The sequence below is a fragment of the Anomalospiza imberbis genome, chromosome 7 (assembly GCF_031753505.1).
Source record: "Anomalospiza imberbis isolate Cuckoo-Finch-1a 21T00152 chromosome 7, ASM3175350v1, whole genome shotgun sequence".
Lineage (NCBI taxonomy): Eukaryota > Metazoa > Chordata > Aves > Passeriformes > Viduidae > Anomalospiza > Anomalospiza imberbis.
Window position 1 is genome coordinate 25,985,064 of NC_089687.1, and position 16,639 is coordinate 26,001,702.

General features: G+C 39.2%; 1 protein-coding gene across 3 annotated transcripts; it reads right to left on the minus strand.

Moving 5' to 3' along the window:
* Window positions 1–2,714: 2,714 nt before the first annotated feature.
* Window positions 2,715–16,370, minus strand: CMKLR2 (chemerin chemokine-like receptor 2). Of its 3 annotated transcripts, XM_068196130.1 has the most exons (3): window positions 16,147–16,370; window positions 15,949–16,062; window positions 2,715–5,465 (listed from the first exon to the last, which is right to left on the minus strand). In XM_068196130.1, the coding sequence occupies exon 3, from the start codon at window positions 5,447–5,449 to the stop codon at window positions 4,403–4,405; it is 1,047 nt and encodes a 348-aa protein (XP_068052231.1). In that variant the 5' UTR covers window positions 5,450–5,465; window positions 15,949–16,062; window positions 16,147–16,370; the 3' UTR covers window positions 2,715–4,402. The 3 variants fall into 3 exon arrangements, with proteins under 3 accessions (XP_068052231.1, XP_068052229.1, XP_068052230.1); XM_068196128.1 differs by lacking the exon at window positions 15,949–16,062 and having other exon boundaries at window positions 16,147–16,362; XM_068196129.1 differs by lacking the exons at window positions 15,949–16,062; window positions 16,147–16,370 and adding an exon at window positions 6,901–7,148.
* Window positions 16,371–16,639: the final 269 nt, after the last annotated feature.

Here is a 16,639-nt window from a genome sequence, read left to right on the forward strand (position 1 = left end):
TGCAAGGTTTTCTGAAAGGGTGAACAGAAGCTCAAACTGAATTTCATAGTTGCTCATGACACCTCACTGTAGTACTCAGGAGCATGAGCAGACCATTACTTCAGAGTTAACGCTACCATGGCTTTAAAATACTGAAATGCTTTCCTCCATCTGTGGAGGGAATTGCGGCTTTAGAAATGTCTGGGATTCGTCTCGAGGGAGGGATGGTTCTAAGGGAAAGCAGCAGGGCTCAGTCAAAGTGCGTGTTTTAGTGGGTAAACAGTATAAATTCCTTTTGTTTAGTAAGGGTGGTGACTAACCAAATGCACCATGGCCTTTGTTGATGGAGATGAAACTAAGTTCCAAGTGACTTGCGGTGCTGTAGAGATAAGGCTTGAGACTACCCTGCTACCTTCTCACCTGTTCTGCGACTTGGACATTTTTTGGTTTTTCTTCCTCTGAGGCTTGGAAACATTAGCAATGGAATGAGACGAGTTTTGTGTCAATGAACGCAGCCAAGGTTGCGGAGGGGCCGCTGCCATGCGGGGCGCGGGCGGTGCCTCCGGGGGGCGCTGCGAGCCCAGCGGTGCCGCGGGTGCGGCGCCTGCCCAAGGAGCGGGGCAGGAGCCGGGAGCTGCCCGCGGGCTGCAGCCGCTGCAGGGTCGGTCTGACCTGCACGGTAAACGTGACACGTGCTCGAGACGTACACAAGAAAAAAATAGCTGAAAATGCAAACACAACAAAAGATAAAAAGTAGTGAAAGTAACAGCCGTTTGAGCTGTCCACTCAGCTCCAGATTGGTTTCTCGATGGATTTTGACATTTCTTTTAGTGATTGAAGAACCAGCAGGAATAAATCCCAAAAACTGTCTATAGGATTGATACAAATGTAGAAGCTGTCAAAGTTGTGAAGCTTCTAAATAAATTCATAATTCTGTGCCTTGCATTGGACTGACAGGATTTATTGCGACCATGAAATGGAATCCTTCTATGTGCCACATCGGTCACTCTGAGATGAAGATGCCCGGTGTCGGAGTCTGTCAGCTGCATCTTAAGTAACTCCTTTTGTTGTCTTTTTCACAAAGCATCTGTGTGGTTATCTGGCACAGCAGGTCCCCTTTCTCCTTGTTTAAAGGTCTGCCAACTTCAGATTATGTAAGAGCTTTGTTTATAATTTGTCTCAGAAAAAAAATCTGCCTCCTAGAGGCTTAAAGTATAGTTAAAGATCTGAAAGTGAGTATTGTTACAGGCTCACTTGCCACCTTCCATAAACCTAATTCCTTAACAATACCTTTTCTGTGGGAATTCTCTAGCTGTTGCTTCTGCTAAGTCATGTAGCTTAGTTTTACCAATTCTGTTATGGTGCTGTTAAAAGTAAGAAATTGGCAAGCATCATATCAGACAAACGAATTATTAAAAATTCTGCCTCAAAAATAAAGATTTGATTATCTTGACCATCACTTTTTCTGACCTTCCATTCAATATGCTGCTTACCTCGATACTCTTTTCTTGGCTTTCAAGTTAAAGCCCTAAGTGGATAAAATGGTTTGATTTATAGATGGAAACTTTGTTAAAATGCAGCACTGAGTCATCCATGTGACCTGCCAGACTGGATTTGTGTGTGTTACGTTTATACTAAGCATGCTCAGACAAACTCTTTGGTTCTTGAGCTTTCTTGTGTGTTTCTTGTTGGGTTTTGGCAGGTTTTTGGTTTGGTTTTTTTTTTTTTTTTCCCTGATATTAAAAAGAAAGTTGCACAGAAACAAAAGAAACAAAAAAATCCTAGAGAGCACAGTGTTCCCAGTGAAAAAATAGGTGGGTATGTGGGCAAGAGTATTCTGCTCAATCCACATATTGGTGGTTTTAGGTGGTGTTTGGGTATGTGCTGGTATATTACTGTGTCATTGTGCCTGTGAAAAATCAGCACCCTGGAATAAAAGAGGCAAGTGTCCCAGGTGCCCCCCATAACAGAGGGATCAGTAGAAAATTCCGTAACTTCAATATGTTCTATACGGGAATGTATAAAAACTGGGAAAACAGTTTTAACAAAAACTAATCCAGATAAAAACCTTCAGAAACACAAACTGTCCTGGAAGAAGATAAAGGAGACTAGAACCTATCCATTATGAAATGTGTCAATAGCAATTTCTATATAGTATCTCTTTGTATGATGACACAGATTCCTTTCCTTTTTCTGGCCCTTTTTTTCCATGGTGCTGAGTTGAATGAGTGTTCCTCAGTCCAAGCAGCATAGAATTGTTGGTATTGTTTTGGAGACTCTTTGGAAACAGAAACTTAGAGCATTATCTGTTTTGTTTAGCTATCTTGCATTACTCTTGAAGAAATGATTTAGATAATTCTGTAACTGATCTTGGTGTGAACAGTAGCCGTTACATTGCACAATTGTTAATCCACTTAATGCCCTAGATCAAGGCTGATTCTGGCTTTGTTCATTTCTATCCTCTGTCTTCCTCCTGTCCGCTTCAGGCCAGACTTTCTGATCCTTTATCCAAGATAATGCAACATATATGCTCCCCCATCTGAAAATCAGTCTCTGTGCTGTACATAGGAACATGTGTGTGCACACAGCTGAAGAAAGCTGACATGAACCTTAAATCCCATCGTAGAAAAGCCAGGGCTTGATTTCACCTTCCAAAATCATTGGGAAGGAGCTGTTATAAGAAAAGCCAGTCAGTCACCACACATTGCTGCTAAGAAAAGCAAATGAGCATGCTCTTTGGAAACAAGAAAATTTTATTACTTCACTTGGACTACAGCCAGGAGAGTACATCATTCTTAGAAAGATGTCAGGGAACATGTGAAGAAAAACTGCAAAATGTTTGATTTAGGCACATACAGCAGCATGGTGCCAAAATATTATGATGAGCAACTATGTACCAGGCAGCAAATGACTCAAAGGATGAATGCTGCTTACCAGCTTTTCAACCCAAAGGGAAATACTCCAAAATTCCACTGATCCTGCCTGACTCTTAGACTCTGAAACCAGAGCCCAAAGAAATAGTTACAGACCACAGTCAGGCTGTTTCTATTTGTGCAGCTACCAATACTGGATGTGCTCATATATATTTTATACAAAAGCAAATCTATTTACACATAAGGACTTAATAATAGCATTAATGCTACTAATGTGTTGGCAGGCCATATAAACTAGGTAAATTATCTGAAAGGCAGTTTTATTCTATGTGCCTAGGCCAATAACTAGGAAATAACAGTTCAAATTTTCCCAAAGCTCTATGCTTTTACTTTCAGTAGAGTTTTGTCCCTCATTCAACTTTTTAATTAAGTGGTACTACATCAGAAATTGGTTCACTCCACATAGCATATATATATTTGCATTGATGTATGTGTGATTCTGCAGCAAGCAACAAGATGGAACAGAATACAGCATAACTGGGACTACTTCATCTTTCTTATGGGAGTGGACTCTATTTCCTGGATGAACTGTCTTGCCTCTTACTTGGAAAAGAAGTCCAAATTTGGCTACAGACTTGCAACAGAATACTGATGAATTCACTCCACCCATTTTTTTAAGCTTGACATTAAGGCAAACAAAATGTTATCTTATTTCTTTACCTTTGCTTGAAAGAGTAATAAAGAGCAATCATTCGTTGTAAACCTCTGTTTAAACAGAAAAAGAAGTGTGGCACAGAAGTTGTAAGAAATATTTTCACTAATTCTTTGTACATTTTGAATGATCATAATACCTATATGAAACATATGCTCAGAATTTTGCACATAGGTGGTGCTAAAAATACAGTAAGTGACCCCAAAACACAGGGTCTCCTGTCTTAGTTTTGAGTGTAAGATAAAGAGCAGGCAGAGAAGACAGGTTTTATTTCCCTATTTTCTTTTTTGACAATAGAAGGCAGCAATTCAGTATTCTCCATCTCGGGACTCTTCTCCAGCTGCAGAGTGGCACCACTAATAGTTTCGTTTAGGTGGGATTTAGCCAGGGGATTCCTCCTTGGGGCAGTAGTAGGCAATCAGGAGACTCAGGATGCAATGATGTATGGCCACAGCCTCTTGGATGAGAATGCCTCAATTAAGAGTGGTATCAGCAATGGCAAGGAGAAATATTTTTATTACGTGTCCTTTTGATATCAATGAGGTATGGAACCACAGCAAACCAACAGGATTACAACAACATTCCTCATTAAAAGCGCAGTTAGAGTAATTCCACCTATGCTGATAGCTTTCAGTTCAGGCTGTATGTGCATTGCAAGGGCACACATCCAAATCATGCGTCCCTTAAAAACCTTTCAATTAAAGCAGCAAGTGCAATTAAGCCAGCTGTTTACAGAAAACTGTATATGCAAAGATGTACATCTGACTGGCAGATGTGAAGTCAAGAACACCTGCAAATCTCCTGTCAGCTCCTTTGGAGAGAGCTGGTGACACGAGAGTCACTGGGCAGTTTCACAGTAGTGCACAGGCGCGCTGTCTGAGCTCCACAGCTGCTCGCTGACCGTTCCCGAGCGGCTCACCTCCCACAGGGCCAGCTTCAGCACCTCAGACACCGTGCTCTTGACCTGGGCTTGGAACTTTTTGCTAATCAGAACGTAGAGGATTGGGTTGAGGCAACTGTTGATGAAACCAAGGCCAGTGGAGAGGGGCATGCCATCCTGTAGTAAGTCATGCAAGTTTTCATGATGGTGAGCAGACAGCTCCACAATGCTGAATATATGATATGGTGTCCAGCAGACAAAAAAAGCTACAACTACAGCAGTGATGGTCCAGAAAAGCCTGCTAGAAGTCAATACAGTTCTCCTCTTCACTTTGACAATCAGCAGTGAGTAGCAAATAACCATGGTCACTAAAGGAAAGAGGTAACCAAATGCAAGCCTCACCCAAATGAGAATGTGATGTGTCAGCAAAAAAAGTTCTCTGTCATGTACATGGAAGTTGTTGAAGCAAATGGTGACATTGTTGAGGCCTGTAGCTGTGTCTCTAAAGTATAAGGCAGGGCCACCAATAATTGCAGCTGACATCCAAATGACCCCACTCAGAAGGAGGGTGTTCTTTACAGTCCTGTATTTGTAGGAAAAGACTGGGTGGACAAGGCGGATGTAGCGGTCAAGGCTGATGAATGTCAGGAAGAAAACACTGGCAAACATATTAAGTAGTGCAATGAATGAGTTCATTTTGCAGAGCCACTTCCCAAAAGGCCAGTGGAAGCCCATTGCCACATATGTAATATAGAGGGGCAGGAAGAGAACAAAAATGAAATCTGCAATGGCCAGATTCAGGAACCAGAGTGTGGAAACAGATTTATCCCATTTGAAGCCCATAAACCAGATGACAATAGCATTACCTGGCACTCCCAGCAGAAATGCCACACTGCAAAAGAAAAGGGAAATAATATGGGCAATGCTGAGGGAGGACTGGGGTGACTCATCTTCCTCAGACAGATAGTAGAAATAAGAGTAGTTGTCAAAATCTTCATATGTCATGTTGCAGAGTGGCTTTCTGGGGAGGAAAAGAAATGAAATGGTCAAAGGAGAAAAGTTTTATTGCACTGTAAATAGTAAACAGTAATTCTTTCAAGTTTTTGGTCATAAATCAAAAACATTGCCTTAGTTTGGCAAATCTGTCACCTTTTATCTGTCAGTTGCTAGCACAAAACTCCTGAAGAAATTTGGCCACAGGCATTTCAAGAAATGTTCAAATCAGAACAGAACTTGAAATCTTCAATAACTGTTTTCCTTACATTAATTTCTTAACAGACATCACTGAGCACAGTATCACTGATAAACTTCTAGGAGACCAGACGCAAAGTTTTATTGAATTATGAATGTGCTAATCTTTTCTGGTCAGGTTTCAAACTTTACTGCTCTGTTCCTATGTGAAGTTTTATGGATTATATCTGTCTAAAATCAGAGGAGCATTAGACATCTATGTAAGAAAAAAAATCACTTAAAATGCCAGGAAGACATCTTTTATAAATTTCATCCACCACCCTACCTCAAATTATAGTTAACAAAATGACAGACAGTGATTTCTCCAGCAACTAAAAGTTCATTAGTTTATTAATGTCTTTCATGTACATCTTTGTATCAAGAAATGATGATTTTCAGGCCCATTTAACATCTTGGATTTCCTTAATGCAGCAAAGAATGTAGAGAAGGAAATATATAGAACATATTCCAGGGATAATATACACTATGATGTTCTTCTACTAGAGAGCTGAGAAACAGGTAATAGATGAAAGAAAGTAAAGCTTCCCATGAACAAGAAACACACTGTAAGAGCTATAAATGAAAATATTTGTGTCCTTTTTTTTTTAAGACAGAATTATCGAATTTTCTCAGTTTTCTTCTCTTACAAAAGCTTTTGGAACTTCAAGTACAACATGATTTTTTCACATAGAAATTCTTTCTGTGGGTGGGAGGAAAGATGAGGGGGAGGGGAAAGTGGAATATAAACCAAAACCGACAGGAAGAAAAGAAATTAATGGGAAAACAGACAGGAAATAGAGTTTGAACAACAGAAAGAAAAGCAGTCAGAAGTTATTTCACAGTATTATTTCAGTGTTTACTTTGCAGTATAGACAAAGCTACTGCACATCACAGGTGGCCACAGTCAGACAAAAGTCTCTGCAATGATCAAAACAATTATTCTGTGAAACTGTGTCATCATTTAAAGCTGAATAGTTTGGCTGGACTCGGCTGCACTGAAGACGTGTGCCTGAGAGCAGTCTATTAGCTGTACTATGATTTATCTTACTGCTAAATTTCTGAGCGCTATCTCCATTCCCAAACCAAAATTCAGCCCGTGCTTTTGGAACTCAGCCCTGCATTCCTGTAATGCCTTTACTTACAGCATGCTAAGGACAACAGGAGAGGGGTCTCCAGAGCACACTGCTTGCACAACCACATCTGCAAACTCATATTCCTGTACTTACCTTTCCTCCAAAAAATAGTTCACCCAATCTGAAAGGATTACTCACATCAGCGAAGCTACGCATGTGCACACGCATTAGCAGGATTAGACTTCTCATTTGTAGATGGATAGACAGGGAAGGGAAAAAAAGGGTGTGTAATTTTATATCTCATGATTAAAAAAATATGTAGTAAAAGTCAGCACAGCCTGTTCTGTCAAGAGGCTATGATAGCATTTGTGATTTACATCAGGCTGAAAGAATGTTATTTGGTTTGCTGTCCTGATAAATGATACTTATTGGGCTGCATTTATTTAATTACATGCCCCTTGGGGGTGGATTCTGCATTAAATACCACCACCACCCATCTGAGTAATTTTTTCAAACAGCTTAACAGCTGCTGAGAGAAGACTATAAACATGGAGCAATACCATTAACATCTGGAACATTATATTTGGACAGTTTCAGAGGACAGTCAGGTTAACAACTGGATTTTTAAGTGGGTTTGCCTATACAAAAAACTGTACTTTCAAATCAAATTTATGCAACTAAACAAAAAAAATTTCCAACTATAATGATAATGATAAACATTTGCCTACTGTCCTGCCCAACGTTAATTTTATATTTAGCATTTTAAATATATGTAATATGATATCGCAACATGATGTATCGCAACATATCCAAATAAATGCCAAATATTTCCCAAGCCTTCTGTAGTTTAAAACTCCAGTGAAAGAGCACACCTTTAGAATGTAATTATTTTTCCAGGCTTATATTTTCCTCCTCTCTAACTCTAGTCTTCAATGCAGGGAGTCTTCTTTAGCAGTGGGAGTAAAAAAGCAGAAGGAGCATTGTTTACCACTGCTCCCAGTGCACAGATGCTGAAATTAGACTCTATGGCTAGGCTCAGCAAAGACTGCCAATTACATTTGCAAAGCCCAGAAATTTTACTTCTGACATTGACATATATGAAGCACTTCTATAGCAGGACTCATGGTGTTAAGCCCTGTCCTGAAAAAGATAAGCAGTAGGCGATGGTCAGTGGAGTTATACTGGATTACATCAATGAAGACACAGATTTTTTTTCATTAACCCTAATTCAGCAGGGATGTTTCTCTGTGGCCCTGAAATACATTATCTCTTAATACATTACTCTTAAATTAATAAATTTCCAGAGTCAAAACTGTCTTGCATTTCAAGTCTAGGTCTTGTGAAGAAATTTAATTGTATTCCTTATTCTATCACCAGTTTCCTGTATGATCTTTGACAAATGGCTCACTTTCCAATCTGGAAAAATTCTCATGAATGTGTTTGCATACTGAGGCTCAGTAGAGAAAACAATACTTTCAGACAGCAGCTTCTGCTTGGCTTTAAGGCAACTGCTAGAAAGGGTAAGGGAGGTTTGGTGCAGTTCCCTGGCTCAGTGTCTGCCTGTCTGGGGAGCCAGTGCATGGAAAACAATTTTCAATAAACAGGAAAGTGTGGTTAGAGGCCTGCTAAAAAGCCTTGGGAGCAGCCACAGGTTACAGAACAGTGTTCTGTTGCATATAGATTAATATAACCAAGTTTAGATTTCATCCTATCCTTTTTTTAAAAATTTGATTTTAAATAGTAAACACCCTGTATAAAGTGTATGCTCAGCAATTGTTTGACAAGTCCATTCCTGTTTGCTGAGCCACAAGCAGTTCTGAAAACTGAGCCTCCTTGATTCACTTGGTTAATTATGAAAACAGTTGACCAGGAGGTTTCATTTCCTGTCCTCTTCTGTAAAACAAAATTAATTTCTAAATTACTTTATAGGAATATAACAGGACAGTTTTTGGCACTTTCAGATCTTGGTACAGAAAGCAAAATTACCAAGAAATACAGATAATCAGGAAATATTTCTAAAATACAAAGCCACAGAACTGCTGGGAAGAGAGTTCACCACGTGTTGCATGAACAGTCTTTCTCTGTATTTCAGGGAATTACAGACTTGGATCTCAGTTGACATATTCACAGCCTTCTACTAAAAGTACCTAGAATTCGTGTCCTCTGCCACTATTACAGCTAAGCCATAATGACAACTTGGACAAATGATAGGATCTGCCTAAAATAGAAGAGCTCTTGTCACACTAAGAATGGCCTGAGAGTTATGACATGGGACAGCACTTTGGAACCTATTCATGGCTATGCCACATGCATCCTGTTTGGCATGGGGAAGTCGTTTGACCTCTCCACACCTCAGCCCTGAGGTCAGTGCAATGGCTTTGGAATTAAATTACATTGGGCTTTCAGTCTAAAATAGAAGAAAACAAACAAAAAAGTTGCAATATCCGTCCACTTCACTTGAAGCAAAGTCCTCCTGGGGGTTCAAAATTCCCTGGGCACCACACAAGTTAGGACCTAACAGAATTACACTGGCAGTCTTTACCACAACTGGGGCTCAGCCCACACAGCCTTCCTCTCTCACATTTGGTCCTCATTACTTTTGAATTTTACAGAAAGGTCAAAGGGAAGAGTTTATTCATTGTCTATGTTAGTTAAAAGTTAACACAAATATTTGAGTGGTAGTCCCCAAATCTATTTTTTCAGTGTGACAAACACTGTTAGAGCCTTTGGTCAGCTAAATTGGTTTCAGAGGTCACAGTAATGGGTCCTGACTTACTAGGAAAACTATGGTTTGGAGGGTTGGCTGTCTCAACAGTTCAGTTCATAGAGGGAAGATATTACACAAACCCTCCTATCAATGTCTTTTTGAAAACTGTGAGCACATCACATTCCATGTGTGTTATCAGTGGCTAAAGGAAACCATATTTGATTGCATCACTTCAACTTCTGTCATTTGCAAGAGTCAAAATCTGGAGAACAACTAGTTTCACAAAAGGTCACTTAGAGCCTGCTTGTCATATTGTGGCAGCAAGTTTATCCAGGTATTGAATTCAGTTGAAAGCCCTCATAATTTTTTCTTGGAACTTTTGAGGTGACAAGTTTTTAATTTATCAAGCTTCAAAAACATAAACATGAAATACACCTGGTAGTTTATCTGTAAAGTTCAAAACTCAGAAGGCTGAGCAAATTCATTAGAGGTACACATGTATTTCTGGCAAGCATTCTACAAAGACATAGGATAGATTTGAAAAGAAATGGAAAAGAAAAAGCAAGAATATAGTTTTTAATATTTCTTTGGAATGTAAGGAGTTGCTGTAGCCACTGCAAATCACGGAACCACAAAGTTTGTACATCAGAATACAAGGAATACTGATGGAATTACAGACTGTCATAGAATCACATTTCTCCCTCAAAAGGACAAAGCCAAGATAACCACTTGCCTTTATGCAGAAACATTCCTATAGCAGGAGGTGCCTGATACACTCACACTACAAAAATAAATCATAGCTATGCTACAGATTCAGCCTAAAGCTGGCCCTGTAGACATAGCTACTAGGTAAGGAGCATTTTAAGCTGGTACGCACAAAAGCAGAATCAAAGCTTGTGTCTATGTTTTCTCTTTCACACACACATACACAAACAATTGTCTTTTGACTATGTTTTTAATGGTGGTTAGATATATGGTAACCTAATTACTTCATATGTCATCCTGAATTCAATAGCTACAACGGGTCACGACAGATATGACATGTGACTGGAAATGTTTCTGAGCCACAATATAGATGTATTTGTTCTAGCAGATAAGAAAGGAATGCAAACAACCATTCTCCATTATGTCTCTCAGCAAAGCAGTGTTAGAAATGTATTTGCAATGTACTAACTAGACATGCCCTAGAACTTAGGCCAAAACTAACTTTCTTCAAGCAAGGCCAAGCATGACCCTGTTAGTCATAACACACCACCTCATCTGTGGTATTGCAGTCCTTTACCCAGATAATAGCCTGATAACCCTTCACACAAAGCGAGCGCTACAGGATTAACAAACTCACATAGCACAGACTCCGTTAATATTGGTAAATCTACAATTTCAGACCAGTAGTTTTGCCAACACAGAAATGTTAAACAAAAAATAGAAAATCCAACTTTATATCTAAATAAGGCTGCTGTAGGAGGAAAAGTATCACAGTAGTTCTGGCCTAAATATAAAATATCTTCCAGACAATGGCTGCAACTGAGCAGTGTACCATTTCCACAATCAGAGACCTGATAAATGTCTGCAACCAGCAACTACATATCATCGAGACTGATTTATTTTCAAACTGATCCCAAGCACCAAGTCTTCCGTTCCCAAAAATGACAAAGAAACACAGATGTCCCCATGATATGCACTGGCAAAGGGGAGGGCACTTGATAACTACATAGTTAGCACTTGTTTCCCTTCTGTTAATACAGGTAAAAGTAAGAATACAGGTTTTAATATTTCTTTGGAATGTAAAGAGTTGCTGTAGCCACTGCAAACCATGGAACCACAAAATTCATACATCAGAGTCAGGAAAATGACTGGTCATATCTGTGAAACACTTAAAAGCAGCACCATTTCTAGAGAAAAAAAATCTAATATTCTTAAAAAAACATAGACATTTAGCTAAACAGTGACACTTGAGATTTAAAAATCGCCTGATGTATTGTATGTGTCAGCACTGCCAAAGTATTTACATAACCAGTCATAAAGCTTCAGTATCCATAACCCTCACTGAAGTGAGGTTCAAGTGAGAAGTATCATCAGTCTGGTTTACTGGAGAATGCTGAGAATGACCCACAGGAAGTCTCTGATCAAACCAAGTGCTAAATCTAGAGTCCCTGCCTAGTGGCTCAACCACAGTCCTATCCGCCTTTCTCAAACTTAGCACTGTCCCTTCTCTCATGGTGAGGTGAAGAAACCACAGCTTCACCTCTGGGAGACCTTTCCCTTCCTGAAGGGAGGCTCCCCTGTGCCATCATGCTCATTGTGGTGGAGGAAGACAGCACTTACCTGGGCAGCCCTTACTCCTCCTGGTGTGTTTTCCCTGCACAGAAAAGCAGCCTGGATTTGCACCCTTTGCTTGCCATCCCCACTGCTGTGTCTCAGCAGTCCCAGGACACACCTCAGAGCCGCCAGGCACGGCTCGCAGACGGCAGAGCCCAGCAGGTACACCATGAATCCTACTGGCTGGGAGGAAACACACTGATCAAGTGCTGTTCCACGGGAGCTTCACGTGTTTTCTATTCCTCCTCACATGCCAGCAGGATTTTCTTTGGCTAAAAGCCACCATAATAACTACATACCTAGAGCAACAGAGTTATCTGATTAAAAAAATGTAAGCACTTCAGCTTCACGGTGACTGGACTGATGGAATAATGAATGCTTGCATTTCTAATTAATTATGGCTTTTTAAAATTTTCATGCAAAAATTACTTGGAATTTTTACTTTGCAACTGTTTCACGTATTTGTGATGAAATAATATTTTGACGAGCATACATGTGATCATTACATGATCATGCAGCTCTGAGCATGTTTTTTAAATGGTTGTACTGTTTCAAAAACCACATGGTTTAACCACAACTCCCTCCAACCAAAAAATAGTAAAGTGAGAGTAGAGGATACAGAGTAAATGCACAGATTTTTTTCTGCAGTTGACTCCCAGACTAATTAAGGCCAATTAAACATATGTTAGACAACAGCCATTCAAAAGGCATTGCAGGGTAACAACAGGTCATTGCAGAAAAAATCCAAAGTAACACTCTCTCCATCAAGATACAAAATATCTATTGAATAACAGATAAAAAATAGATTACAATCTGTTATATTTACAGTCCTTTTAAAAAGAAGAGTTAAGAAATAACCCCAGAGATCCACAACTCATTCCTCTAATATGCCTTCTTATATCCTATTCAGTTTCACAGATTAATTTCCTAGTCACTTATTACAGTATGCTTGGTTGTGTACTGCCCTCTAAATCGATCTCTGTTTTCCTAGGTTTATTCTACCTCATATTTATATAACTCAGCAGTTTCTTCTAGCATAAACGTAATATTGCTATGCTTATATTACTCTTGACACATACTCTTGCATGGGTATATCAGAACATCCAATTCCAAAATACTGCTAGTACATATCTTATCAGCTGGAATGTTTTGGATAACATACTTTATTATGTCCTCAGAGTTAATATACTAGGATCACTGTGTACAGTAGATTAAGGGTGTCTACTCCTGTATGAGTGTTATTCTAATTTTCCTACTCATACAAAGCCAACTATTTTTTACTATAAGATCAAGTCTATAATTAATACTGGCTTTATTCCTGCAAAACTGAAAAATTCATATTGTTAAACACAGTATCAGGAGGACAGGATATTTATCTATTTCCCTAACACAGTATTGGGAACACTCCCCAGCACTGATAGGAATATATGGCACCTACAATTAAGGTGTTAAATTAGGAGCTTGGAAATACTGGTTTTACAGGCTTCCCATATTACCTTTACAAATCACTTCTCACTTGACTCTGCCAGATATGGTACAACATTATTCAGGTTTCTTAAATGGGCAATGGTTCTCAACATCTCCAAAATACCTCATAATAATGATGTGGGTGTGAAGCTTATTAAAAGGGCATCACTAGAAACAAGAGATGGGAGTGTAGAGAGTGGCAATACATGACTGTGCAAGACTTACTACACATCACTTTCTCTCTCTCCTCTAGAAGGCCTCAAAAGGGAATAAAACTTCTGTGTCAGGCTCACACTTGCTCAAAGAAGCAACTATTCTATGTTGGGAAAGTACCCAAAGGCCCTAGTCCTTGAGATCAAAGCCTCACAGGATCTAGGCACTATAGCACGTAATCAAAGACAGTTTCTGCTTTGTTTATAATTAAACAGAATAAACACATACAAGAGTAGGGAAAGGAAGATGCATATCTTGCCCAAAGCCAAACAGTAAATTTGAAGGTAAAGCTGGGAACAGAATAACTTGCCAAATTAATAAAGAAGCAACTATCTTCAGTGGATAGAGGGAAAAGATGCTGGTTCTTCATACTAGTGCCTTTTGATTATTGAAATACATCCCTCAGGAAGTATTAAAAAGGGACAAGAAAGCCTGGGTAGAGGAAGAGAAGTAGGACCAACAAGCCAGCAGAAAGCAGCTATGGGCTAATATGTGGATTTTTGCTCCTGCTTTAAGGCCCTCAACCCCTGGAACATACTGAAGATACAAAGAGTACAGAAGTAGCTGAGCTCCCCTGGAAGTACTATATGCTACCTTTAAGGACACACAACATTTCTTGTGTCTCAGGAGCCCCAAGCACACTGTAAAAGTAAAAGCAATTGTGAGAGTTCATCTCCACATAATGGCATCTCCCCTCTAGAAGCAATGTCTCTTGGACACTGCCTATCCCAGTCATAGCAATCCCTTTCTTCTGATAAAAGGCCACAAGGAACTGCTCCTCACAGTCAGCTCTCTTGTGCAAAGCCAGCCACAACAGAGCCCAGCACTGTGGTGAAACTGCTAGCTTGAGACTGAATGAACACAAATGAAACCATTATCAGAAATAATGAGTGCAAATTAGCCAGACAACCAGCCACCACAGTAAGAGAGACAGCTGAACTGCTGGCACATTCCATAAGACACAATAAATAAATAAGCAAATAATAAGACCATTCAATACACTACAATCCCCTGGAATCCTAGCTGCTGCTTAGTGCTTGGAATAGCAGATTTATTAATACAAAATTAATATCGAATAACAGATCACAAACTTCACGTCTGTTAAAAAACACAAGGAGAAGAAAATTATTTAAGGCAACTGGCTTTATTAGGAAACAGATAATAAGTTTTCCTCTTGAATCAATCTATCAGAAATAAAAATTGAAGTATTTCAGAAGTTGCTCATTTGGTTGTCAGCAGAAAAAGAAATTCTTAAAATGAAAAGAAAGAATGTATAATGTACAGGACATAGAAATTGCATTATTTTAATCAACACTTTTCCTCTGCCCTCACCCATGCAGTAAAAATCTGTAATCAGATCCTGCCTAGGAATCATTAGACAGAGCTTCCCTGACTTTTCCACAAAGGCAATTAGAGAATCCAAACCATACATTCATTCTCCAGAGTCAAAAAACTTCCACTGTGCCACAATCAAAGAGATTTTCAGTTCAACAGAAGTGGACTCACTTGTGGCACATAAAAAATTCCTAGGATTGAAGTAAAGTTGATAGGACCTCTATCCTGTCTGCCTGGCACGAGTTGCTGATAATGCTTTAAATTTGGCCAGAAGTTGCAGTGACATCAAACAAAATTAAATTGGGTTATCAAAATATTTGCATTTCCCAGCTTTGAGGCAGAACAATAACATTATGACATTGAAAGTAAGCTATCCTATCATAATTAAGTTAATCCTGAATCAGTTTCTACAAATCTGCTCTAACAAACTACTTCACCTTGACATACCCTTAATTCACTCTATTCTCCTTAGCTATGAATTAATAAGCATTTTATATTATTCAGTGATACTATTTTATTCAGCTAGAAATGAAATATGTTTTAATTCACAAACAATATTCAATGTATCCATATTTTCTAAGTCCACAAAAACAGGTCTGGGATATTGTTTGGCTTGCAAGATCACATCTAGAAAGGTGACAGGTGACAATGACACTGCTATCACTAAGTGTGAATAGCAGGTGGAACCTATTCCTGTCTCATTGTGCGGTAGCATACAGGGCTTCAGATCTTATTGTCACTTCCAACACACTTACTGAAAGCTAGATCCATATCCTACTTTATTCCACAATGCTTAGGGAAAACACACACACTTTCCAGCTGAGATCACAGAAACCTTATTTAATTCTGCAGAACTGCAATTCTTCAGAAGTATTCTGTTAATCTGCTATTTAAGTTGCAATTACTTCCAGTTTCTGTTCTAGAATCTGTTCAGATCAGAACTGATGTATTTTTAACTAATTATACTGGAAATTGCTATAGCTATAGAAGACACACTATCCCTGGGCAAATAAAAAAATTAAATCCAACACACTAGGGGACACAGAGAGGAGAGAGAGATTTAAGTCAGGGTCACTTACCATTCGCTGACAGGGTAAATCTCCTTGAAGTGTGTATTAACATATTCAAAAGTAATTAAACATTCATGCACATTTTCATACCTTTTCTTGATGCTGGGATGGTTCAAAGTAATCTTTGAAGTAAATGAGTAGCACGTTCTTGCTTCCAAGAAGCTCTTTCAGCCAGTATATGCTATACCACCTTACAACATCTGCCTGCAAGTGTTGTTGCAGCTGTAGAACTCACTATTTAGAAGGGAAGGGAGAGAAAGATCGTAAATACAAGAGAGTTTGACCTACCTTGCTTAGTTCTTTGAAACAAAAGGCACTGTAAATCAGGGATCTGAGCTCTGTAGCAGAAGGAAGAATGGAATGATCTGCAGAGTTCAGAGTCACTTCAGTGTGATTCCAGCTGCTTCACTTGGCCACTGCCTTCCTTCTAATAAAGCTGCAGAATGATATAACGCTGTGTTTGTTTTCAGCTGAGGAAGTTGTTTCCAACTTCCCTTGGTTTTCTAGACCCATTTTTGAAATATTGCCATGCTGTATAATCCCAGTATTTGACCAAAAATAAATGTTAGACATTTGAATGAATCATTTTGGTCAGTGTCCAAGCAAGCAACAGATGTGGTGGCTGGTGAATGGAAAGAGACCTTACAGTCGTGGGCTGCTTTTTGTTCTGCAGAGAAGAGGTTGAACAGTATTTCTTTGTAAGCACTCTGGTTTAGAGAAAATAATGTTGAATGAGCTGAAAGATGTTTAAAAAGTCACACTGAAAGCATCATTTTGTAAC